At 56.1% G+C, this 26,826-nt stretch overlaps 1 protein-coding gene across 3 annotated transcripts in view; it reads left to right on the forward strand.

The window, feature by feature from the left end:
• Positions 1-26,826, forward strand: part of SMOC2 (SPARC related modular calcium binding 2) — a 168,647-nt gene that overhangs the window by 39,901 nt on the left and 101,920 nt on the right. For all 3 annotated transcript variants that reach the window (XM_030316795.1, XM_030316796.1, XM_030316798.1), the window contains exons 2-4: positions 10,078-10,249; positions 20,792-20,898; positions 21,959-22,058. In XM_030316795.1, the coding sequence (XP_030172655.1) occupies positions 10,078-10,249; positions 20,792-20,898; positions 21,959-22,058 (379 nt within the window). The remainder of the gene's footprint in view (positions 1-10,077; positions 10,250-20,791; positions 20,899-21,958; positions 22,059-26,826) is intronic.

The following is a 26,826-nucleotide window of genomic DNA, read 5'->3' on the forward strand; positions in this document are numbered from 1 at the left end:
ACCCTCGGGACTCTGCACGTCCGGGGAGCACCCCCACCCCCCCCCCACCCTCGGGACTCTGCACGTCCGGGGAGCACCCCCACCCCCCACCCTCGGGACCTGCACGTCCGGGGAGCACCCCCACCCCTCCCCCACCCTTGGGACTCTGCACGTCCGGGGAGCACCCCCACCCCTCCCCCACCCTCGGGACTCTGCACGTCCGGGGAGCACCCCGACCCCCACCCTGGGACTCCACATCCGGGAGCTCGACCCGTGGTGGTGGGTTTTATTCATGACCTTGCCTGTCTGGCACTGTCTGATGTTAACCCAGGGCCACGGCGGCTGATCCCAGTCAACACTGTGGGGCTGGCTTCCAGACTTCTGACATTTTCCTCCTTGGAGAAAGCCGAGGTTTTCTTTGTGTCTCTTCGGGACATTTAAGTTCTCTGTAAAAAGTGGACGATGCGCGTGTTGCTTCGAGCGCCTCGTGGGGAAGACCACTGGTCGGCAGTGACCACGGGGACTTCTGGGTGTGCGTCCTGAGTGTCCCCACGCTCACCCAGGCCACGTGAGGCCCCCAGCCCCCCGGGGCAGAGTTTCCTCTCATCCCGGCGGGCCCCCGGCCGCCCCTCGCCTCGCTCGCTGCTCCTGAGCTCGAGCTTAGCCCTGAAACGCCCTCGCGTCCTGCGGAAACGACTGTGGTCCCCTGCAGACACCTCCCCCTTCCCTTTCCTCTTCCCTTCTCCTCCCCCGCCCCTCCCCCTCCCTTCCCCTTCCCTTGTACTTAAGGCACTCCTCTCTGCTCTGTAATTAAAGGTGTTAATTTCAACATAATTTTTTCCAAAAGAAGATTCTTTTCTCGGCGTTCTGGATTTGCGTCATTACCAATAGAGCCACGAACTGATTCTCGTTTGTGTTTTTGCGACTGTTCTAAAAATTGGGCTTTAGGGAGCAAGGGGAGGGACGAATTCTGCTTTACGCCTCGCTCCTGGATGGCACCGTGGGGAAGCTGTCCTCAGCGATGGAAACGCCCTGTCCCCTGCCTTCAGCTCCACACACAGGTGCTCTGGGGGACTCAAAGCGGCTGTGCAAGGGAGCCCCTGGATTTCAAATCCCGTCTAATTTTGGTTCATCTCCATATAAATGGCTGCCCGTGGCTCACGGTTTCTGGCCTGGGCTGTGCCGCTCCAGAGGGCCGCGGGCTGCGTGATCCAAAGGTTCTGGGCGAATTGCAGGCTCGTGCCTCCCGGCTTTCCAGATCTGCTGAAACACGGTTTGCCTGTGGGGTGTAGGAAGCCCGCAGGCGAGGACAGGGAGCCGATTCTCCTGCGTTCGCCCCTCCGGGAGCGGGATGCCGACGCCCCGGGCCGAGGTGTCGGGTGATGGACTCCAGAAGCAGCCGCAGCTGGCGAGTGTGGGGCTTCCAGAACCGTTCCCACCTATCTCAGAGATTGTACTGGTGCATTTCAGCGATGATGATAGTTTTCGATGGTGGCATAACTGCTTTGCAGGTTTCAGATGCTGCATTTCAAACGACTGCGAAGAGAATTCCCGTGGAAGGATCCCATGCCTTGGCTATCTCATAACATAAACCAAGACTGTTAAAAAATGTGAGGAATCTGTTCTAATGTGTAAACCAAGGTGAGAGGGCAAAAGCCATCTCCCTCTTCTGATGATGCCCGACATGAGCCAGCGCCCGTCAGGCCAGAGGATGAAAACCCAGGAGGGAGGCGGACGGAAGGGCCACTCTGTCACCGGCCCTCCAGCCCCTCCTCCACGCTGCCTTCTGAGGTTTCTTCCAGAAAACCGGTCCGTGTGTGGGGTGAATATCGTAGCCCCGGGGTCAATGCCTGGAGAGAGACGACCCAGCCCCGGAGCCTGCGGGTCAAGGACCCTGCTGTGCGTGCTCATGGTGTGACCTCTTCTGGGACCCTCTGTCTCTTCATCGGTCACATGAAGATCTGAGCGTGGTGTCCTCTGAGAGCCTTGGTCTCTTCACCGGTGCTCCCGAGGGCTTTCCCCCTGACCTCCAGGCCCTGGCAGTGTTCCTTCTGAAGGGGACGCCTCTGCACTTGCCCCTTGGGCATGTGAGCAAAGGGCACTTGGCTCTTTGCGTCACGGGGAAGGGCTCTGGCTTTTTTGCACCGGTTTCTTTCGCCTGGGGGTGTGGGAGTCGTGTTGGTGGAGCCGAGTACGGGAGAGACGAAGGTGTCCTTGTCCACTCTTTTCCTCCACAGAGTGCTCCCCGCTTGTGCCCCGGGAGTACACGCCGCCTCCGTGGCGGGTGGATCAGGACTTTTGCCTCCCGGGACCCGAGCGGGCCGCCACGGGAGCGCGCGACGTCCGGCTCACTCACGTGGCACGTCCTTGTTAGAACCTACTTTGTGCGCGGGAACCAGGCCCATGACCTTGTTAGCAGCTGAGCGTCCCTGCTGGCCGAGTCCGTGTGGGGCGCACGTCTCGTCCCAGAACGGGCGAGATGGCGAGCGCGGGGCAAATGGAGGGCTCGCTGCAGCAGGGACCGTAGGCGGTATTTCGGACACCGCGTGGGTCTCGCTGGAGTTCGGGAACCGGACCCTGCTCGGTCTTCATCCGGAGATCGGGGGTCCCTGCCCCTAAGGCGAGGTACTCACCCTCCGCGCTTGAAGAACGCAAACGCGGGAAGCGTGTGCGAGGCTTCCTGGCTCGTCCCGTCCCGCACAGCTGCCCGGGCGGGCTTCCTGGGGCCGCGTGGGCAGGTTGTGTCCCGCGGGCCCGCTCTTCCTGTCCCCCGTCCCCCTCTGGCCGCGTCTGCAGCGGGAGCGGGTTCGCTGCGGAGCGCGTGGTCCCCGCGGAGGTCTGGCTGGGGAACGAGTGATCTGGTGTCTCAGCTTTGGGATGCGCTCCCCCTGCCTTGCAGGCTACTTGGTGTCCTCTAACATGCACTTTAGTGTAATTTGCTCTAAATGCTTTGAAATGAGCAGAAGCCTGGAGAAAGGAACTGGCCGAACGCCTCGGAAAATGTCGTTTTGTCATCGGAGTGGATTCGATAGCCCTAGGGAAGCGGGGGCCCGAAGCACCACAGCCGCGGCCCGTGGCCCCGGTTAGCTGCCTCCCAAAACGCTGGGGCTCGTGGGGGCTCCGGATCGTCCGGAGCCCGTCTCCGAACACCGAGGCTTGGCCGTCAGGGTCGCACGGCAGCACCGCGGACACCCGCCCACCGGCTTCCCACCACCTGGCCGGGGAGCGCCGCCGAGAAGCAGGGTCGGGGCCCCGCACACGGGCGATTCCCGGCACCGCCCCGGGCCTGCAAAGCAGGGTCTAGCTGCTGGGGCGGAGGCCAGGCATCCGCTCGGTCGGCCAGCTGCCCAGCTGACCGCGGTGCCGCCGAACTGCGGGGACCCCGGCGTGCAGACGGCCAAGGTCAGGACACCGGCTCTGACATGGGCCCCGTCCGATTCCCAGGTTGATATTTTTTTCTTTTTTTGAGCTCCAGGAACACATATTTTATGTATGTATGTATTTGTTTTTATTGTATTGTATTTTATTTTTTACTTATTTTATTTTATTTCATGTTAGTTAACATGTACCGGGGTGTTGGCTTCAGGGGTGAAATTCAGTGATTCATCACTCACATACAACACCCAGTGCTCATCCCAACGAGTGCCCCCCTCCCACCCCCCACTCTCCCCTGCCCCTCACCCACCTCCCCTCCGTCAACCCTCAGTTTGTTCTCCATAGTTAAGAGTCTCTTGTGGTTTGCCTCCCTCTCTGTTTTTATCTTAGTTTATTTTTCCTTCCCTTCCCCTATGTTCATCTGTTGTGTTTTCTGAATTCCACATAGGAGTGGAATCGTAGGATACTTGTCTTTCTCTGGCTGGCTTATTTCACTTAGCACAATACCCTCTAGTTCCATCCATGTAGTTGCAAATGGCTAGACTTCATTCCTTTTCATCGCTGAGTAGTATTCCATCGTGTGTGTGTGTGTGTGTGTATACATATATGTATATATATATATATATGTATATACACACCACATCTTCTTTATCCATTCATCCATCAATGGACACTTGGGCTCTTTCTGTAGTTTGACTGTTGTTGATAGTGCTGCCCTTTTATGTTTACACACTTCTCACTTAAACTATTTTAACCTCTCACTGGGAATTGCTCTCCAGGTAGAATACTTGTAGAATGCCACTACAGGGCAGATCTGATGTCTGGGCTTCTCTGTGCCTCAGTCCGGAGATGTAGGAAGTGCCCACGAGATAAGGAGTGTGCCTCAGAGGGTGGCAGAGAGACTGTGAAGGTGTCGGGGTGGAACCCAGCCCTGCTCGTTCTGATGCAGTCACAGCAGACAGTGCCCAGTGTGAGTCTCCCCTCCTGAAGTTCGAGTGTCTGTCTGTGGCCTTGGCTCTCCATCATCCCTGCGCCCTTACGTCAGTTTGCTCGAATACCTTCTCTTTCCTCTGCAGTGTGTCCTAGTAATTCCGTAATGGGTTTCCCAGAGGTATATCAATACAAGCATTTATTGAGCACCAACTGTAGACCAACTGTGTGGCTGGGTTGCCAAGGCCACACAGACGAACATACATCGTCTTTACCCCGTCCCAGGGGCTCTGAGCCGTTGATCGGATGTCCACTGTCAGGGTTTCCTATGTCCCAGCCTTGGCCTGTTTCACAAGGCGGGAGCCCAAGAAAAACATGTAAATCGTTGCATATTCATTTCGCATGGTCCTCGATGCTTCCTGGGATTCTGGATAAAGAACTGGGACTTGGTTGTAGCTTAAACTAATGAAGATTGAGCCCAAAGTCCAATGGACCTTCTGTAAACACTTTGAAGTGATCCAGATACGGTGAGACCGTTTGGTGAGAGGGTGTGATGTCTAAGACTGGGAGTTCGGCTGCATGGAATCTTTATGGGGTATTTGTAGAATCCAAATCTGCCGTGGGCAGACAAGTCAAATCCGGTACTTGGAAATAATGACAGATGTTGACTAAGGTGATTTTTTTGTTGTTCCCAAAGTCTCGCATTAAGGTTACACCATCTGCACGATATTTTTTTAAGAAGAATTTTATAATAACCACGTTCTCATGGAATCTCACACAAACATAAATCTGGAACAACGAATAACCCAAGAGACTTCTTGACTTACCTCCGAGAAGTGCTAAAAAGAAGCAAAAATACATGAATGTTGCAATTGCTTTTGATGTGGAAGCAGGCGAGGAAAACAAAGAAAACGGAGGTGTTTGGGGAAAGGGAAGAGATTTGCAGAGCAAACAGTTCACAACACGTGGCCGCCCTGAGTCGGGGGCTGGAGCCTTAAGTCTCACCGTACGGCAGGTGGGGTCCATGAAGGGGCCGGAAGAGCTCCAGGAAACAACAGGTCTGGGGACCAAAGCCAGCACAGAGTCTCTAAAAACACAGAGAAAGTCTTCTGTCAGGGCGCCTGGGCGGCTCAGTCCGTTGAGTGTCTGACTCTTGATTTTGGCTCAGGTCATGATCCCAGGGTCGTGCGATCAAGCCTTGGGTTGGGTTCTGCACTGAGCGTGGAGCCTGCTTGGGATTCTCTGTCTCGATCTCGATCTCTCTCTCTCTCTCTCTCTCTCTCTCTCTCTCTCCCCCTCCCTCCCTCCCTCCCTTCCTCCCTTCCCCCTCTGCCCCTACCCCTCTCGTATTCTGTCTCTCCCCACCATCCCCCCAAATCTATGTTCACTCAAACAGTGAAGGCAGCGTGGTAAAAAACAAGAAAGATAACGGTTTCTAGGCCTCCTGATTCCATCACGGTGTGTTTCCACATCACTCCCAGCCATAAGAAGCGTCTAGAACCTGCGTGCCCCAGCGTCTCAGCGAGGCCGTGGGGACTGCGTTTCCCCTGGCTGCTTTCAAGTCCTGAGAGGTCTGTGGTGGTCCCACACAGGGTGGAGAGTTTTCCTGGGGTTTGCTGCTCACACACGTGGCCTCAGCCTCTGTATCACCCCATCCCACATCTGTCACCCCATCTTGGGTCCTCCTGTCACAGCACCCCTCTGCGTTGACCCTGAGAGAAGGACTGACCCTTCATTTTCTTCCTGACTCTTCCTTCAGAAACCTGCTACTTTCTCTTGACCTGGTGATCACGGGTGGCCCTGGATGGTGTGGTGATTACGGGTGGTCCCAGAGGACCTAGTGATCATGTGTGGTCCCAGATGACACGGTGACTGTCTGTGGTCCCGGGTTTGCTGCCCTCTAAATTGTAAATTCTACAGGGGCAGCCCCTCCATTGAGCCCCACCTTCCTGGAGATGAGAGGAGGTAGGCAGCAGTGACTGAATAATTATTAGGTAAGTTCACTTAAAGCTGCATCTGAATTGGCTTATATTACTTCTAGGGAACGAATGAATGAACGAATGAATGAACGGGTGAGTGAACGCAACGGCAGCGTCTCCGGGAGAAACACCTACAGCGGGCTGTGCTTCCCCTCCCCCTTGAGCGCAAGTCGTAGACTTTATGAGATCTCCACGTCGGCATCGTGGGTTTCCATTCTCTCATTTGCTGACGGCAGGGAAGGCTCAGGGCTGAAAACGGAGACGTTGCTCCTTAGAACGGGCTTGCGTTTGTGACCTCTCACACCTGTCCTTCAGTTGCTCTCAGAATTACTTCCTCTGACGCGCCAGCCAGCGGTGTGCAGGCATCCCCACCCCCTGACCGTGCTTCTGTCCCGCCCGATCCCCAGGGTCAACCTCGTCTGCAGAGGAAGCAAACACACTTAGGAGCTAAACTCACTGCCTAGTGGCCTCCGGGTTAGAAAGTTGATGCTTTTGCGAATCTTACAGCTGGAGACCTACGTATTTCTTGATGTTATGCCATAGCGTAAACAGTAGAAAGAAGTCTTGAATCAATCTCACGGTGGGAGGATCCATCCATATGCAGGCTTAAGGGATGCTTTAACCCATTCCTTTAATGGTTGGATCTTGTTCTAACTTTCCCTCCGGCTTACACCCTTGCTTTAATCAAAATATAGACCGCGTTTTTGACCCATTTGCATCTGACTTGTCTGGCGTCCATGCAGGATCTCTCCCTCGGTGTCTGGACAGACACGGCGCGGGCACCCCCTGCCGCTGTCCTTGCCGTCGGGCACACGGCACTGCTTTGTAAAGATAAATGACAGGGGGACCCCTGCAACTCTGAGGTTTTCCTTAAAATAGTGTCGCTCAAGGTCCTATTGATTCCTTTCTAAACTTGGCAGATTACCTTTTATCTGAACTAGTTTGAAGACCCTCAACCAAGTTCTTTTAGTAGAGTGAGTTCTTGGGGTGCCTGGGTGGCTCAGTGGGCTGAGCACCCGACTCTCGGTGTTGGCTCAGGTCGTGATCTCGTGGGTCCTGGTCCTGAGACCTGGCCTCCTGTTGGGCTCTGCACTGACATCGCGGAGCCTGCTTGGTCGGGATTCTCTCTCCCTCTCTCCCTGCTCCGCCCCGCTCTCTCTCTCTTTCTCTAAATAAAGAGATGAACTGAAAAAAGTGAACAGTGAATTCTTTAAACTAGGACCGTTCTATTTCCCCTTAAGTGGCCTTGTTGAAGAACACAGCCCCGGTAAATGCACTGTCTCCTTGGGACATGATTGCTGTTAAAAATGGGAAGGGGGAGACACGTGCGTGAAGTGTGTGTTCTCTTATTTCTGACAGAGAATGGCTCCGTTGTTAGTTCTGCACCATTAAATTATCAAGAATTATGGTCAAATTCCAAATGCCCGAATACTAGGCTTTTTTTTATTATTGTGCCTGGGGGCGGGGCTGGTCCTGAGATCTCACAGGCTCACCTGTGCTCCTTGTTTTCTACATCGTCTCTGTCTCTCTTTCTGTCTTGTGCCTGCCTCTCTCTCTCTCTCTGTCCCTCTCTGTCTCTCTATCTGTGTGTCTCTCTCTGTCTCTGTCTCTGTGTCTTTTCTCTGTCTCTGTCTTGTCTTTGTCTATGTCTCTCTCTGATTCTCTCTCTGTCTTGTCTCTGTCTTTCTGTCTTTTCTCTGTCTCTGTCTCTCTGTATCTCTGTCTTGTCTCTCTGTGTCTCTATCTTTGTCTCTTTGTCTCTGTCTCTGTCTCTCTCTCTGTCTAATCTGTGTCTCTCTGTCTCTGTCTTGTTTCTGTCTGTCTTGTCTCTGTCTCTCTCTGACTCTCTGTCTTGTCTCTGTCTTGTCTCTGTCTCTGTCTCTCTGTGTCTCTGTCTCTCTGTGTTGTCTCTCTCTGTCTCTTTCTCTGTCTCTGTGTCTATCTCTGTCTCTCTGTCTTGTCTCTGTCTCTCTGTGTCTCTGTCTCTGTCTCTTTGACTTGTCTCTGTGTCTCTATCTTTGTCTCTGTCTCTGTCTCTCTCTGTCTCTGTCTTATCTGTGTCTCTCTGTCTCTGTCTTGTTTCTGTCTGTCTTGTCTCTGTCTCTCTGTCTCTCTGTGTCTCTGTCTCTGTGTCTATCTCTGTGTCTCTGTCTTGTCTCTGTGTCTCTCTCTTTGTCTCTTTGTCTCTGTCTCTGTCTTTCTGTCTTATCTGTGTCTGTCTCTGTGTCTGTCTTGTCTCTGTCTCTCTGTCTTGACTCTGTCTCTCTGTGTCTCTGTCTTGTCTCTGTCTCTCTGCATCTCTGTGTCTCTCTGTATCTGTGTCTCTGTCTGTCTGTCTGTCTCTCCCACACGACACTGTCAGGGCCCAGCTGTGTGGTGTGAGAGGAGGTCTGTCTTTGCGGAAGGATGAGGCAGGGACAGAGCCCCGAGAAGCTGGGGGTGACATTTCCGGGGGGCCGTTCTCCCTCCGGGACAGCAGGCCGACGCGTCGGCACCTCCCAGGAGCTGGGTGGCCCCCGGGGGCGGGCGCGCCTCTGGGGGCCACAAAGTTAAAACACATTTTGGGCAAAGTGGAATGACCGGGCCCGGAAACTCTGTGGCCAGAATTCAGTCAGACGTTCTTCCGCGCTCGCTTCGCCCGGGTTTGAGCACAGGAGCACGATTTGCACACCCTCAGGAAAGCGGCGACGCCTTTCCGCTTGCTTTTCTCTTCCCGGTGAGGCTCCCTGGGCTTCTGGACCCATTCCCGCGTGTCCCCCATTGCGGACTCTGAAGGGGACAGGCCCTGAGCACGGCGCTCTCTGGCTCCGCAGGTGTTTCCGGGACAGACGACACCACGTCCACCTGCTCACACGGACGCGGTGCCCGCGGGAGGCGGTGATGACTGCGGCTCTGCCCCCGGCGTTTTCCTTCAGCGCGGGGCTCGTGCTCACAAACCAGAGAAAACCCCACGCGGGGCGGGGGATGCGCCAGTGGCCACGGGCGCCCGGAGGTGCCGTTTATGCCGTGGTACAAAGCCGCCCCACGCTGGACAGGCGTGAGGTGGGCCGCCTGCAGTGGGACCGTCCATGCAGGGCCGGCGTGGGGGCAGCCGGACCACTGGAGGGCACCGTGGGCTCCGTGATGCCGCGTCGGGGTGTCAGCAGAGGCCGACGCGGGATGGGGAACCCCTGCGAGCGCGGGCGCTGGGGGGCCGCCGGGCCCTCTGCACTGGCTCCTTCGTGTGGTCCCAGGCTCGCAGCCCCTGTGGCCCCGGGCGGGCAGACCCCTGACTGCTGGGCGTGCCCCGTGTCCCGGGAGCGAGCAGCCCCCCCCCCCCCCCCCCAGGGCCCGGGCGTTTATTCAGGAAACCATAATCTGAGCAAGTACGCGGGAGGGGGTCGCTGGGACAGGGAGGTGGTGAGGCACCACCGCCTCCTGGCTCCTCCGGTGCCCTCCTTACGGTCCTGACTTCCAGGGTGACCATGAGACGTGGCGCACGCGGGAGGGAACTAGCGAGTGAATTTACAGATTAAAATCCCGGTCGCTTGGACGATGGAGGTGACGCGGGTTTCCCGCACATCCCACTGCGGGATGGACCGTGTCATGCACCATTGGGTCCGGAGCTCCGGGATCCAGCCGCAGACGCTGGCTTGGGGACCGCGGGCCGTCGACCTCCCTGCTGGCCCGTGGCTCAGAGTCCTCGGGCCCCCGCGACGTCTCTGACCGCCGTCGGTTGCGATCGGCGGTGGCCTCAGGCCAACGTCCGTCTCCCGCTGCTCTGCAGAAACGCCTCTTTACGTGTGTCTGGCTTCTTTTTCTTTCCTCCCCCAAGTTTCTGCGAGTGGATCAAGACAAGGACAAGGACTGCCAGCTGGCGTGTGCGGGTTCCTCACAGAAGCCACTGTGCGCGTCTGACGGCCGGACCTTCCTGTCCCGCTGCGAGTTCCAGCGTGCCAAGTGCAAGGACCCTCAGCTGGAGATCGCTTACCGGGGCAACTGCAGAGGTGAGCCGTGTCTGATCGTTCGCTCAGAGGCCGGCCGATCGACCGCTAAGCGTAAGGCCGAGTAGTTTGTTCTCATCTTCGCTACGTTTTTATGCGTAAAAACTCAGGGATCCCAGGTTTGTGTCAGGAAGGAGGGAAATTTCGGGGGCTCAAGGGCAGAGGCACCTTTTACCTTGTTTTCGTGCTCTTTTCTTAGGCTGTTTGGTGCCATCTCGACACACGCATATCGGCGTTTCACAGAACACTTTCTGAGTGTTTTGTTCTCACCAAAGTTAATCCTGCTTCCATCGGCCCTGTCTTGTCCCCCCTTCCAGCCAGGGGGACGTCACACAGCACCTGTGGGGTCCATGGCGGTTTCTTTTGTGTTGATTTTACACGTGAAATTTTCGATTATCCTGACTTAGGAAGCAGATTTAGATTTAACTAGCACGCTCCGAGCGAAACACTGAAATACTTCCTATGTTAATGAAGGGTTTGACTCCACAGAGTATGCTGGTGCTTTGTGCCCCAACAGAGTTGCATTCAGAAAGAGACAGGGCGCAGGCAGGGGAGGGGCCGAGAGAGAGGGAGACCCAGAATCCGAAGCGGGCTCCGGGCTCCGAGCCGTCGGCACAGAGCCCGACGCGGGGCTCGAACCCACGGACCGCGAGATCGTGACCTGAGCCGAAGTCGGACGCCCAACCGACTGAGCCACCCAGGCGTCCCTCATACGCTTTTTACTAGGAAAGACGGTGTCTGGACAGTTGTGCGGGGATTCAGATGATTTTCATTTTTCGAGATACGTCTCTGGAGGCAAGGGAAACGAAAGCAAAAATAAACTATTGGCACTTTATCAAGATAAAAGGCTTCTGCATGGCAAGGGAAACAATCAGCAAAACTAAAAGGCAGCCTACGGAATGGGAGAAGATATTGGCAAACGACATATCCGATAAAGGGTCAGCATCCGAAATCTGTAAAGAACTTATGCAACTCAATACCCTAAGAACAAATAATCCAATTAAAAAATGGGCAGAAGGCACGAACGGACACTTCTCCAAAGAAGACATCCGGATGGCCAACCGGCACATGAAAAGATGCTCACTGTCGCTCATGATCAGGGAAATACAGCTCAAAGCCACACTGAGATACCACCTCACGCCTGTCAGAATGGCTAACGTTGACAACTCAGGAACCAGTAGATATTGGGGTGTCGAGAAAGGGGAACCCTCGTGCGCTGCTGGGGGGAATGCAAACTGGTGGAGCCACCCTGGAAAACAGTATGGAGGTTCCTCAGAGGTTCCGGAACTACCCTAAGATCCAGCAGTCGCACTATTAGGTATTTACCCAGAGAATACAAGGACACCAGTTCGAAGGCATTCGGGCACCTTAATGTTTCTAGCGACATCATCTACAACAGCCGGATTATGGAAGCAGCCCAGATGTCCGTTGATAAGCGAATGGATGAAGCTAATGCGGCATGTAGGCAGTGGAATATTACTGAGCCATCAAAAAGAATGAAATCTTGCCATTTGCAGCGACATGGGTGCGGCCAGAGTGTATCATACTGAGCGAAATAAGCCAGGCAGAGAGAGACACACGCCATAGGGTTTGACTCGTATGTGGAATGCAAGAAAGAAAACAAATGAACAAAGGAAAAAGAAAGAGACGAGCCCGAAATGGACTCTGAACTACAGAGAACACAGTTGAGTCACCGGAGGGGAGGTGGTGGTGGGGGGGGAGGGGAAGCAGGAAGTGGGTAAAGAGGACGTGGGTCACGATGAGCACCGAGGGTATGTGTAACTGCAGAATCACTATATTGTGCACCTGAGATATAACACTGCATGTTTACTGTGCTGGAACGTAAAAGAGTGATTTGCAGTGGGCCTGGCCAGAAACGGCATGACCACGTCTCACGGAAAAGTGGCCTCAAAGAAAAGCACCCGCGTGAGGAGTTCTGTTCCTCTCTGTTCTGTGTCTAATTTCTGCACTCTCGTTCTGAACTCGTCAAACTGAGAAAAATTTGGACGCCTCGATTATAGTTTTACACGTCAGTTATCTGTGCTGAGAAAGGAGAGGCGATTTAAGAATAGATTCAAGTATCAGGCGACTTGGTCTTCAGGGAAGCTTCTAGAGGCAGTCGCCTGTGCTGGCCTCACCCGCGGAAGCATGCTGTGGGGGCGGTGGTAAAGTTTGAGTCAATGCTGCTTTCTCGTGCCACGTTCCTGTAGAGGACCCCGATCAGCTGTTCCGCCGGAAGGCCACGGGGGAGCTGCCGGGGTTAGTCTCTGTCTTTGTGATCACCAGTGGGCACCTGGGGGGGTTAGTTAGACCAGGGCCCGGGCCCCTGTCCTCCCTGGGTGGAAACCTGACGCGAAGGCCCGCGAGTCCACACCTCCCGAGGTCGCTCTCCAGAGCCCTTGACTCGGGGCTCCGCTCTGCCCACCGTGGCGTCCGTGCTGGGCTGCTTTTGGACGCGTGTGTCCTTTTTGATAATGTCATCGTTCCCCTCTTTGTATTTGGCGAATATGAAGGTTATTGACAGCGACATTATTAGTCACACGTCTGTTTAAAATAACCGGGCGTCACGCACCCCTGATACGCGTGATGCATGATTTGGGAACAGCCCTCATCTTGTAGGGGACAGGAGCCTGTGCCGCGCTGGGGGCTGCCCTGGAAAGGGGCTTCCGGGCTGCGACGGGACCGTCCCTGCGGAAGCAGCCTTCCGCCTGGATCCCGGCTCACGGTGGCGATCGGCCCCCGTCCAGGGGATGGGCTCCTTCGTATAGACTGGCGAACTGTGCCATCGCTTACCAACGCCGTTCCCCTGCCCAGGGCTCCAACAGGGAGGGAACGGTTCACGGGGAGTGGGAAGAGGTAAAAGGGAGCCCCGGTGCGGATGGGGGCCAGAGACAGGAATCCTGCCGGACTGGGGAAGTCATGGTACCGCCTTCGTCCCTCTCAGGGCACGAGTACGACAGATTCGACAGCACAGCCGGGTCAGAAGCTCGCGTCTCCGAACGGGAAGGAGGGGGCACGAGACCGAAGGTCCCCTTGCACCACTTCACGTGCTACAAACAACCGTCTGGGTTTTTCTCACATTGTCCCTGGGGTTGAAATAGTGCCAGTCTGGCAGATGGGCAACCGCATATTCTGAGGACGTTGGGTGGGTGGCAGTCCCACTGGCCTGTTTGGAATGTACTGGTTTGAAAACAATTAAAATGCTTTAGTCCACGTTTCATTAAGCTGGATTAAAATATTTTATGCGTTTGATGTCATGATCTAAGTGTTGCCCTTGAATAGAAATGCAGTGGTTGGCAATGATGGATTTTTCTCATATTTTCTTAGAAATTTTGTGGAGTTTGGGTTTTCAGAGCTTAGCAAACACATTCATATTTTCCCTTTGATCTGAGTCCATTGGAGCTGTCTTGCTTTTCGACAACATTTCTGGCATCCAATGAAAAAGCCAGAAAACAAGGAGGAGGAACGGTCCAACGTCAGGAGGCGTTGGAGCGACTTTGGGATTTCCGGAAGCAAAGTCATAGCGGGAACGTGACAGAAACAGCCGTCTCGGGGATTCCGGGCCCCAGGAGTTTCTAAGAAAAGGAACGTGCTTGCAAAATGCTCCCGATCTCTCCCCATTCCTGTTTGCTGCCAGTGTCTCGTGGTCCTCGTCGTGGCTGGCTGAGCGAGGCCACGGTCTCCCCGCGCCACGGTGAGCACACGGCACGCGGGCCGGACGTGCGGGGCCTTGGCAAGGTCCTTGTGGAGGCAGAACTGCGTGCCCACATCGGGGACGGACGGATGAGTGGTTGTTGTTCTTCGTGACGATCGTGTTGCGTGAACCCCGAGTGACACACACCCACAGGGTTTTCTTGGGCAAGCGGCGACTGTAAGTAGAAGCCAGAACATGTGCTTGTGGGGCCTCCGTCCGTGGTCAGTCCCTGCCGGGACAGATCCCGGGTCATAGTGCTGTCTGGGGAAACCTGCTGGCCCGTCCACAGAGGCCTCCCGCCGCGGCTGCCTGCTCGGAACCTTCTCCACAGCCCTGCGGAGCCCCGTGGTCCCTCTGGGCCTGTTGGTGGCGGTGGGAAAAGCCACTTGGGGTGGCGCCTTGGGGAGTGTTACCTCGTAGCTGGCGAGCTGCACCGGGGACCCTCCCACGTTGGGGAACACACAGCAGAGCCCGCGGCCTCGATGGGGACAGACCCTGGCGGCCCCAGCGCCTCCCTCTGTGGACGTGCGGTCCACGGGCTGCCCACGGAGGGACTTCTCGCTGACACTGGGCTCTGAGCGGCCAGACCCCCAGGAGGGCAGCCCAAGCGCTGGGCACCTGTGTCCCGGAAACCCAGCGGGAAGCAGCGACCTGCAGGGCAGCGTGAGCGGGGCGTGTCGTCCCCGAGGATTTCTGCGGAGCCCGGAGGCGTCGCTCACCCCCGCTGGGCTTGGTGTTGGCGTCTCTGAACGCCCTCTACCTTTCCGTCAGTTTTGCTAAAAATGTGATGTAACCGCCCCGCAGCCCGAGACTCCTCCACAGTCGCTGGCCTCTCCTCTCTGCCTGTTGGCCCACGTGGGTGCTCGGAACGCGGACATCGGGGCCCCCGAGGGGTGGGGCGGTGCCGGGAGGTCCCAGCGCCTGCCCTGCACACTTCCCAGCACTCTGAAGCCCGCTCAGGTGTGAGAACTGCAGACTCAGCCTCGGTTTCTCTCACCGGCTGGCTGGGGCCGCATGTCCACACCAGCCTTCTCGTCTCTAAAACAGGGCGGTGGGGCCAGGTGAACACTAAGAATTCTTTCTGTTCAACCATTTTCCTAATCATGAGAAGGCCCCTAACGAGCCTTGATTTACACGCGGAGTGTAAAGAAACAGGCTCCTTTCACTTCAGGGGCGTCGCCTTTGGGAGGCCAGAGCCGTCTGGATGTTTCCTGTAGCTTCACCAGGAGGCTTTGTGAACCCACGGCAAGCGTCCGGTCCCAGAGTGTGGTTCGGCTCCGCTAAGTCAGCTCTTAGCCTGCTATTATTTTCTTCAACAAAATAGAGATTTCTGTAAAAGAAATCTGCGCGGGATGTGTGGAATGTGTGTGTGTGTGCACGACTGTGTGCATGTATGTGTGTGCATGTGTGTCTAGTGTGCACATGTGCATGTATATCTTTGTGTGTTGTGTGTATCTGTGTGTATGTGTGCATGTGTGTATCTGTGCATGCACATGTGTGCATATATATGTGTATCTGTACATATGCTTGTGTGCTTGTGTGTATGTATAGGTAGCTGTGTGTATTGTGTGTGCATATATGTGTATATGTGCATGTCTGTGTGCATGTGCATGTGGGTGTGTATTGTGTGTGTGCATATCTGTGTGTGTGTGTGCATGTGGGTGTGTATTGTGTTGTACGTGTGCATGTGGGTGTATATTGTGTGTGTATATCTGTGTGTGCGTGTGCATGTGGGTGTGTATTGTGTGTGTGCATATCTGTGTGTGCATGTGGGTGTGTATTGTGTGTGCGTGTGCATGTCGGTGTATATTGTGTGTGTATATCTGTGTGCGTATGCATGTGGGTATGTATTGTGTGTGTTTGCATATCTGTGTGTGCGTGTGCATGTAGGTATGTATTGTGTGTGCATATCTGTGTGCGTGTGCATGTGGGTGTATATTGTGTGTGTGCATATCTGTGTGCATGTGGGTGTGTATTGTGTGTGTGCATATCTGCATGTGCATGTGGGTGTGTATTGTGTGTTTGCATATCTGCATGTGCATGTGGGTGTGTATTGTGTGTTTGCATATCTGTGTGTGCGTGTGCATGTGGGTGTGTATAGTGTGTTTATATCTGTGTGTGCATGTGGGTGTGTATTGTGTGTGTGCATATCTGTGTGTGTGTCTGTGCATGTGGGTGTGTATTGTGTTGTACGTGTGCATGTGGTTGTATATTGTGTGTGTATATCTGTGTGTGCGTGTGCATGTGGGTGTGTATTGTGTGTGTGCATATCTGTGTGTGCATGTGGGTGTGTACTGTGTGTGTGCATGTGGGTGTGTATTGTGTGTTTGCATATCTGTGTGTGCGTGTGCATGTGGGTATGTATTGTGTGTGTGCATATCTGTGTGTGTGTGTGTGTGCATGTGGGTGTGTACTGTGTGTCTGCATACCTGCGTGTGCATGTGGGTGTGTATAGTGTGTGTATCTGTGTGTGCATGTGCACTTGTGTATCTGTGCATATATGTACGTTGTACCCATGTATGCATGTGTATGTGTACATATGTGTGTGCATGTGTGCATCTGTGTGCACAGATGGTATGTGGGTGTGTCGTGTGTGTGCATATCTGTGCGTGTGTGTGCGTGTGGGTGTGTATTGTGTGTGTGCATATCTGTGTGTGCATGTGGGTGTGTATTGTGTGTGTGCGTGTGCACGTGGGTGTATACTGTGTGTGTACATCTGTGTGTGAGTATGCATGTGGGTATGTATTGTGTGTGTTTGCATATCTGTGTGTGCGTGTGCATGTGGGTGTGTGTTGTGTGTATACCTGCGTGTGGGTATCGGGTGTGTATTGTGTGTGTATCTGTGTGTGCACGTGCACTTGTGTGTCTGTGCATATATGCACGTGTACCCGTGTACGCATGTGTATGTGTACAGATGTGTGTGCGTGTGTGCATCTGTGTGCACAGATGGTGAGTAAAAACCTCTGGGCCACCAGACAAGAGGAGAGATCAATCGTGCACTGTTCTAAGAGGAACTTGACAGCAAGGGAGTTGTCTGTGTGTGTGTGTGCAGGTGTCTCTGTGCGTGCACATGTGTGTGTACACGTGACTCTCTCCCGCATCCAGTCTTCAGGCGGGGTCCTTGTTCGTGCTACGTGCCGTGTCGAAGCTGCACTTCCTTCCCACAGGCAGGCCACCTGAAGTAGCCGTTGCAGAAAGCAGTGTCCTAGGACTTTCGTCACATCTGTGCGTCTCTCTTGCAGAAACCCTACGCCAGTCACGTTCACCTTCACTCTTTTACGGCGTTCTAACAGGTCTGAGGTTAGAAATGTCCTTCCTTGCGGACTAAAGTAGACACGACGGGAAGCAGCATCATTGCTCTCACGTTCCAGCCGCGATCAGAAGCACAAGACTCTTTGGAATGTTGCGTGAAGAACGGTTTTCCCTGTGCTCCACCCACACGCGTGTTCCCGCAGCGCTGGTTCACCAGCAGAGCCACGAGCGTCAGCGCAGCGCCGGGCCGGGCCCGGGAGCGTTGCACTCAGACTCCGTAAAGGGGACGTGGTGACGGTTGCTCCGTGGTCTCGTTTGATGCCCTGATGCTCGCGGTTATCAGTTACCCGGCAGATGGTTGTGACCGGTCGTCTCCTGTACAAATGTTGCACAGACTCCGAATACTTCGATACATTCTTGCAACAGCTTGCAGCGCATGTAGGTTTTTTCCTGTATGGCTTGGCAGCCCCAAGCATGTACTCGAGGTTTTCCTATTATAATTTGTTGCTGTCTTTCTGCATTTGAAACGATAACACTTATGTAAAAGGGAAACTCTGTTCCTTCCCCCTCCCGCTCCAGAGCGCTGCGGTCACGGAGTGGTGCCGGAGGACGTAGGGCACCCCTGCCCTCGCCGACCGGCAGTGGCTCGGTGGACGGGGCGCCTTGCTCGCCCTTCTGGTCTTGCTTGCATCACCGCACACCCACCGGCGTTAAGGAGGCACAGAATGTTCTATTTATGCGAAGAGCGTGTTGGTGCCGAGTCCTCCATTTTCCTCGGAGTCTGGCCTTTGAAATTATGGGTGGATAAAATATTACAACCTTTGAAATCCCGCGTCTGCCTTCACTGGATGCCAGCAAAAATAAAAGTGTCTCATAGGGCCATCATTTCTGAGGCCACCGCCCAAGGAGAGTGTGCCTCCTTTGTCTGGTGGCCTCTGCTCATCCGGCTCCCCTGCCCTGAGGCCAACCTCACCCGGGCCGGGCCTGTGCCGGGCATGGGCACACAGCCGTGAGGGCGTCTGGACCTCAGAGAGCACACGGCACCAGGCTGAAAGTCAAAACCACTCGGTAGCCATTCCAGACCGAGTCACCGGCCAGAAAAACATCCAGCCTCGCCCCGCATCTTGCTGGGCTGAACACTTGGATTTCTGTAAAGGGGGGCGTTCGATTTATCCCGAGCATGTACACGTTAACAAGGTAGGGGCTTAAAGTGACCTTACGGCCGCGGCGGAGAGTGTCAGCGATGCGGGATCACCTGTAGTGCTCTGTGGCGCATAGAACCCAGAAGCGCTTGCTGAGGAGGTGGGTCTTGTGTGAAATGTTCCGACCACGATGAAGGAAGTAACACGCTGAAGAGAGCGCAAGGGAGGCGTGGCTAATTTTGAGCGAAATCCCTGGCATTTTGCATATTTCAGGAGCACTGATCTGGTGGGTGCCGTCCAGACCCTGCTCAGTCGTGAAGACCGTCATTCAGAAGATCTAGGAAAGGGACACCAGGCCGGCGGTGGGAGACGGACGGCACGTTCGTTCAGTAGGTGGTCACGGACTTAACTTCGGGGGACATCTGATGCCGACTCTGCCGTTCCGGGCCTCAGAGTCCTGTTTCCTGTGACTACACAGCCTGCCATGTGCCAGACGAAAACTTGGAATTTAGTCTCCGTCAGACGTGAGCGCTGCCTGTCGGAGGACGTCCGATCAGCGCTAAGCGCAGAGTCTTTGAAGGAAGTGCACCCAGGCCAGGAACGAGGCCCACACGTTGTTTGGAAAATGTGTGCTCTTTTGGAACGTTCCACGATAGTTCAAGTATTAGAAACGATTTGCGATTCCGTCGGGACCCTGGTGGAGACCGTGCAAGCTGGAACTCCTGTCACTTTTCCTTTTAGACGGTCAAACCGCAGGTTGTGCTAAAAACACGAGGACACAAGTCCAGCAAAGCGGTGATTTGTCCTCAGCTAAAACACAGGCTGCATTAAAACCACATGTTGCCGAGTGCCGGCTGGCCAGGCCAAAGCGGAGATCAACACACGAGCCCCGGCCTGGAGGGAAGAGCGTCTTCTGCAGCGCGCATGCCCGTGACACACGGCGCGGCCGGCGGCCCGGGGTCCGCAGAAGCCGGGGACGGGGATGTTCAGCAGCAGAGTCTGTATTCAGCAGGCCGATGGCGCTGGGGCCGTGGCTGCGGCCCCGAGCCCCGCAGCGGGCGCCCAGAGGGCACGCAGTCAGGGCCAGCAGGATTTGCTACCAGACCGTGAGAAGTCGCCATCTAAAGCTGTTGGCCAGGGCACACATTTGAAGAAGCAGCTCTCGGAGTCCAGAGGCCCTTTCAGATCGAGACAGCCTGTTATTTAAATCTGGAAACACTTGGGGCGCCTGGGTGGCTCAGTCGGTTGGGCGTCCGACTTCGGCTCAGGTCATGATCTCGCAGTCTGTGAGTTCGAGCCCCGCGTCGGGCTCTGTGCTGAATAGCTCGGAGCCCGGAGCCTGCTTCGGATTCTGTGTCTCCCTCTCTCTCTGCCCCTTCCCTGTTCGTGCTCTGTCTCTCTCTGTCTCAAAAATAAATAAACGTTAAAAAAAATAAATAAATCTGGAAACACTTTAGAAACACGGGGAAAGCCTGTCTTTTCAAGCTCTGAAACTCACATGAGCTACGTCGCACGGCGACCCAAAGAAGGGAGCGTGAACTTGTGGTGGCGTGTCGGGGGGCGAGAGGCCCGTGGGCGACGCACGTGGGTGCTTGGCCACGCACGCCGTGCTGCGGTGTCCAAGGGGCTCGCGCCCCGGAGCCCATGCCGGGAGGCCTGGGGCCCGCAGGGGGAGGCGCTGCCCGCCGGGCCCCCGTGTCGCACGCAGGCCGGTGCGGGCTGGGGGGGTGGTGGAGGGGACGGCGGCCTCGCTCACGAGCCGCCACGTCCCTCGTGCACACCCGCGTGCCCGTGATTGGTTTGAGGGTGTCCGTGTCCGGAAGGAGACGAGACGCACTCGGTGTTTTTAGCCGCTTCCGCTCTCACCGACTTACTGGGTCGCAGGAGACGGCTTCCTGAGGAGCAGTAGGAACTCGGTGCTTTTTATCAGGTTCTGCCGCAGTGTCGCTAATGCCAACACCTGAAAGTCTGGGACAGAGCGGAGGGCGGGCTGAGGGTGTTTGGCTTTTCACCTGACGTGCTGTCAGATTTTCCTCCTGGAGGTGGGGGGGGGGGGGGCCGGACCTGAGTATCGCTTTGAGACCCCGGGACACCGTGACACACGCGAGGGCCGTTGCGCAGGTCCCGCCGAGGCGGTCTTCAGGTGGGGCGGGTGTCCCGGGCCGGCGCGGTGTCCGAGGGCCCCCACGTGCGGCCTGGACCCGCAGAGAGCCCGCCTGCGGCCGGCCGCGGCCGGAGCTTCTTCGTTTCCCAGGAGGCAGCACCTGCCTTTTAGCAGGACGGGCAGAGCGGCTTCTCTGAGCCTCGGCTCCCTCGCTCATCGAGTGCAGAGAAAACCTGCTCCCGTCACCCTCCCGCCAGGGGCGCTGTGGCCTCACGCCCCCACGTGGCCCGGTGGCTCACGCGCTCACGGGTCCCGGTTGTGTAACTGGTGCGCGTGCTGTGCTCTCCCCGCAGACGTGTCCAGGTGTGTGGCCGAGAGGAAGTACACCCAGGAGCAGGCCCGGAAGGAGCTGCAGCAGGTGTTTATTCCGGAATGCAACGACGACGGCACCTACAGCCAGGTGAGGCCCTTGCCCCGTCCGGTCCCTGCAGCGTCTGCTCCCAGCTGCGGGGTGGGGGGGGAGGGGGTGTCCCTGGGGGCCCCCGTGCACAGCTGGGAAGGGAGTTCCCGGCGGGGCTGACTGTCACCGCTGGCGGTGGTCCTGGTGAGCTCACTCACTCGCGCCCGTCCCGGCGCAAGTGTCCACGTCGGGGCCGTGCCGCCGGCCGCTGTCCCCGGGCGCTGGCCTGGCCCAGCCCTTCCGGGAGGCGAGCGGGCCCCACTGACCCCGGGCCTTCCGCGGGAAGCAGTCCTAGTTTACCACGCCCGGGGCGGGTGCAGGAAGGCGCAGGCCGCCGGGGACCCTGGCGCGAGGCGGGTTTGTGACTTTCTTCCCACCTTGTTGGTCAGAGTCAGTCAGGAAAATAACCCAGTTCTCTGTCTTATGTGTGGCCGAGTCTTTGCTGTCAACACCACTGTTCCCCATTAAGGCAAAAATCCCTGAAGTGCGGTGCTAACGAACACAGCCCTTCGCAGAGAAACAAACAGTCTGCTGTCCGATAGGGACACGAACGCTGTGCTTTTTATCACTGGGCCTCCGGGGGCCTGGCAGGGGGCTGGAGCGGGGGAGAAGTGGGCAGAGGCACCGACAGCAGGGGATGCCCTCTCTGGCGTGTGTCCGTGTGGATGGAGGAGCGGGGGTGGCGGGGGGAGGAGCTGGGGCTGGGAGGGGTGCTGGGGAGACCCGGGGGGCAGGTGGGGTGCTGGGGAGACCCCGGGGCCAGGAGGTGGGCAGGATGCTGGGGAGACCTCGGGGGTGGGATGGACGCCATCCCTCCCTCCTCATCGTGGTCTGGGCGCAGTGGGGAGACACCGAGCCTGTCTCGGGACTGCTGGGGCCCGTCTCAGAGGCGGCGAGCCAGCGTGAGCGGCAGAAGCGCCTGGGTCGCCTACAAACCCCTGGGTCCCGGGGCCGCCCGTCTGCCGCTGTGTCCAGATGCAGCCAGGTAAGAGGCACGCGGCCTCCTAGTGGGGCCGCCTCGAGCACGGCAGCGAGCTGACCCCGTCCTGCCGTCCCGCAGGTGCAGTGTCACAGCTACACGGGATACTGCTGGTGCGTCACGCCCAACGGGAGGCCCGTCAGTGGCACGGCCGTGGCCCACAAGACGCCCCGGTGCCCCGGTAGGTGCCCTCGCGCGCCGCGTCCTGACCCTCCTCGCCTGTGTGCTCGCGGTTCGGAAGAAATGCAGTGTAGGTGGTGGTGAGGGCTAGCGGGCGCTGGGCTCGTGTCGCCGACAGAGCCTAAAACAGGATGAAAACGGTTTCGAGAGGCTTTCCCAGCCGAAGCCCTGGTCTGAAGGTTGGTAGGTTCTTCGACTCAGGGTTCTTCGTCTTTTAGGAACGACCACAAGGGCTGTAGTCAGCAGTGCAAATCCCCACGTGTTTTCTTTGGAAAGTTCTGGTTTTATGTGTATACGTTTGCAAAGAGAAGGAGGACCGTTCTTCACAGGTCCGTCCCCAGATGGTTTATTTGTGTTGCTTTATTACTCATAAGAGAGCTAACGCACCGAAGGTAATCTTACCGGCAGGAGAGTAACTTACGGAATGGTCCGTTTTCCACTAATATTTTACCGAAAATGATATAAATGATTCACGTCATTTTTATTTGAGAATGTTTTTCAGCTTGAGTTGTGATTTAAAAAGAATTTTTTTTAATGTTTATTTATCTTTGAGAGAGACAGAGTGCAAGCAGGGGAGGGACAGAGAGAGAGGGAGACACAGAATCCGAAGCGGGCTCCGGGCTCCGAGCCGTCGGCACAGAGCCCGACGCGGGGCTCGAACTGTGAGACCATAAGTCTGAGGCTTAACCGACTGAGCCACCCAGTCGCCCCTCGAGTTGTGATTAATTGGCCGAGAGGACCTATCGGCGCATCTGTGAAGGGGCCCTATGACCTTCGCATCACGGTCCCTAGATTGGACTGTAGTAGAACGTAGCCGCGGTGATAATAAAGGACAGAGCCTAGTCCTGATTTTTCACGTGAAATATTGAAACGTTTGCGTTCAGGATTTGCTTCTAGACTCATTTTTTTATTTAAAGGTCAGGCATCTTCTAATTAGGAATTCTGCTCATGATTCAGACGCTTACACCAGCAGCCAAGGCACAGGCCAGAACTCATAACCGCTGCAGCCTGATGACGTCTGTAATTAACAGCGACGCGAAACCTAATATTTCCAGTGACTGGTCATCGCTTAAAAGCCACGGGTGTGCATAACGCGGAATTAAAATATATTTATCTCAAATAACTATTTTGTTATCCAAGAGCTAAAGGTTGCGGACAAATATTTTTAGCGAGCTAGCATTTGCACCTAATAATTCTTGTGCAGACTCGTGGAGTAAGGGGGGGATGAGCACACACGGTCGGCCTGCGTGTGTGTCCCTCGCTCTGGGACGTACTGTCACAGACTTACTTCACCTCCGGCATGTGGCACCGGCTTGCACGGAGCCTTATCGTACAAAGGAGAAAGCCAGGGGATGCCCGTTCTCTGTGATTTTAGTGGTACCGTTTGAAAAATTAAGCTGCATCTGAAAGATCTTTATTGGGAAGGTCTTTATGTACAGAATCGGCTGAATTTCTTACATTCTCCAAACAGTCCTTTGTTTTTGGAATCAAACCACCGTACTGGGCGCTGACGTATTTTTCCAGGCAGGCATCGGTAATTATAATTTGACTCTATAGATAGGCTCCGTTTTCTCAGTGCCCGTGTGGGTTTTCTGGTCCACGGGATGGATGATGGAGAACAGTCTGCTCAGAAGTCCGGTGTGTGTTGTGTGGGAACCGCAGGAAAAGCCCCGTGTTTCAGGGCAGAGTTGGGGTGAGGACGGGGCCGGCTGTCCTCTCAGACCCTCTCTCTGCAGGTGAGCGTCCCTTTCCACTTCCCCGGGGTTGGGGCTGCGACCTCAGGGGGCCTGGCCAGTGGCCAGTGAGGCCAGTGGCCTCACGCCTGCTGCTGCCGCTGGTGCGTTGAGTAACTTCCAGGCAGCTGCGGAAAAGGCCCGTCAGCCCCCCGCCGTAGCCGTGCTCTTATTCTGCACAAACGTGAACGTGGAGAGCAGGTGTTGTGCTCAGAAGCTCCGCAGGTCGTGGGGATTGTTGAGAAAGTCAGACCAGGGAGCTTCCGGATGCGGGAGCCGACGCCCACACGCATGATGCCCGGTCACGCTCAGTCTCTCTCACACACACACACACACACACACACACACGGACAGTTTATTACGGACTCTTCCACAGCGTGGCTTAACTTCTTCCCAGATGCTGACAGAGCCTCCCAGGTCGTGCAGCACGGCAGGGCGATAGGGCGGCACTCTGCACGGGGCCGTGACACTGACACGCACCACGGACGGCCGAGCTTTCATCTGCAGACAGCCAGGGACTCCCTCTCCGCGTGTATCCCCCTCTCTCCACTGGTCTCGTAGCTGGTGTGCCTCATGGCTAGGGTCCCTTAGCCACGGCTGTGAACGATGGCCGTGGCTCCCGCCCGGTTTACTAAAACTGGGTTAGCCTCAGTGTTCAACAATTATCTTTGGCCCTGGAGTTCACACCAGGCTTATCCTGTAAGTTCATGCTATAAAAATGTAAACACTGGGAGAAGAGATTTAAAACGTAGCCACAAAGAGTGACTGTCACTTAGAACGCGCACGTGTGTGTTTGTCGTGAACACGCGCAACCACGGAGGCAGGCCGCAGCGGAGGGAGGCAGACATCCGCGTGTTGGCGAGGTTTCAGCGGCACACGAGAGCCCCTGCCCCCGATCCTCCTCCTCCCTTCTCCCAGGAGGACCTTCGAAAGAAACATATTCCATAAACATGTATTTTTAAGCCATTAATACAGAATACCCAGGCTCCTCTTTTTTTTTTTTTTTTTAATTTTTTTTTTTCAACGTTTATTTATTTTTGGGACAGAGAGAGACAGAGCATGAACGGGGGAGGGGCAGAGAGAGAGGGAGACACAGAATCGGAAACAGGCTCCAGGCTCTGAGCCATCAGCCCAGAGCCCAGGCTCCTCTTAATGGATAAGAAAAATGAGACGACTCTAGCCAAAAGTGGTCCAAAGCCTTAAGCAGGCAGCACGTTATAAAGGAGGGAAGCTAATGGCCAGCGAACGGGAGACGGGGTTGAGACTCACACAGCAGGGAAACGCACGTGAACATTACAGTCGGGTCCCCACACACCACCCCGTTAGCCGCAAAGAAAAAGCGATCCGTGACGTGCCGGCGAGGCCGTGGAACCACAGAACCTCCCACGGCTGCCGGAGCCACCGGTGCAGAACCCACGCGCCCTTCCCGTGCGGGCAGCAGGACGCAGAGCGGCTATGGAGAAAAGCACTCACGTCTGCGGCAGGACAGAGACTGGCACCAGGACGTCCGAGCAGCATTTGCTGTAACCACCAAATCCGGGCAGTGGCTGGATGTCCGTGGTTCCCGTCGTGGTTCGCTCGGTTCGTGCTGACATGGGGCTCCAGCGTGGTCCCCAGTGGACGCACCGAAACACAGGACACACGGGTCCATTTAAAATGCGACACCAGACAAAACTCACCCCTGGCACTTCGAGAAGCCTCTTCGGGTGGGAAGCCGCAGAGGCAGACGAGGGAGGGGTGATCACACCGCCAGGACGGCGACTACAGGTGCAGAGAGGGGTGTTGACTGGAAAGGGGGTTGGACGTGGGGACTCTCTCTCCTGCCCCGGAAGCGGTTTCTCTGCGTCTTTGACAACAGTCCATCATGCTCTGCCGGTGTGTTTATGTTCTTTCAGGCACGAGTGCGGGATTTCACGGATTTAAAAAGGTGTGGAAAGTTACGAGTGCGTTAAATTCCTCGTGAGGTCACACATCTCCCGGAGGATCTTCCCGGGGGGAGAGGGCGGGGGTTTAGATGCCTCGGGAGCCCTGTTAGGACGGCCGCACCGAGGCGGGAAGGGAGGCTGGGACAGGTGTGGATGAGGATTTGGGGCCGAATGGCCTCAGCGTCTGCCCTCCGCGATGTTCTGGGACAGCGGGGGGTGGCAGGCCTGGTGGCCGCCGCTCGTGGGGCCCCGCCGTGTGTTGGGCGTCGCAGCAGCCTGGGTGGGAGGTGGGCTTACCTTCTATGTTACAGGTGAGGACTGTGCCCAAGGCCTCCGTGCTTTAAGGGACAGAGCTAGGACTTAAATCTGTCTTTCTGCCTCCATAGCCCACATTTTCGGCCACGTGCAATAACCCTTGAACGCCTTACTGAGAATGTGTGTAAGTCCCTGTTGGAAATCCACGGCCACGTGGAGGTTCTGTCGAAGGTTCTCGGAGGGCAGGAGGCTACTTGCGGCCCCCCAACCGCATTAACACCTCGGTGTTACTTCTGCAGACCTGCCGTCTATAACCAGCTCTGGTCAAGGATGGTCCCTTGGGGTGAGGACGCCGCTCAGATTGTCACAGCTAGTGGGTGGTCTGCTTGGTGTTTCCAGCCACGGCCGCCGGGTGAGCGGCGCTCAGGCTGTGAGAGGCAGAGGCTTCAGGGGATGCGGTGGCCCCGGCCCTCTGCCCAGTTGGCACCCCTTCCCGATGACTGGATTATTGAACCTGGCGAACCCCTAACGCAGTACTAAGATTCCGCTTTAGTGAATCGTAGTGTGCGTGACCTGTAGCCTAGGGCTCACGGGGCACGTCCTTTCTCCCGAGGAATCCGTTCGTTGTTATCGCTGACTGATTTATCTGTTGTTGAGGATTTGCCAGGTAAGGTGCGTGTGGCCTTGAGGTCTCTGCAGACACGCGGTCTCGGGCCAGGAGCTGCAGGCACACGGCAGGGGTGGACAGGTGAGGGAGAGATCGTTCTGGGAAAGTCTGGCATAAAAAGGGAGCGGAACGGTCTTGTTCCCACCGTTTATTCTAGATGGTTCCTGCTTCTTGCTTTCCTCTTCGCGG

This window comes from Lynx canadensis, chromosome B2 (genome assembly GCF_007474595.2).
Source record: "Lynx canadensis isolate LIC74 chromosome B2, mLynCan4.pri.v2, whole genome shotgun sequence".
Lineage (NCBI taxonomy): Eukaryota > Metazoa > Chordata > Mammalia > Carnivora > Felidae > Lynx > Lynx canadensis.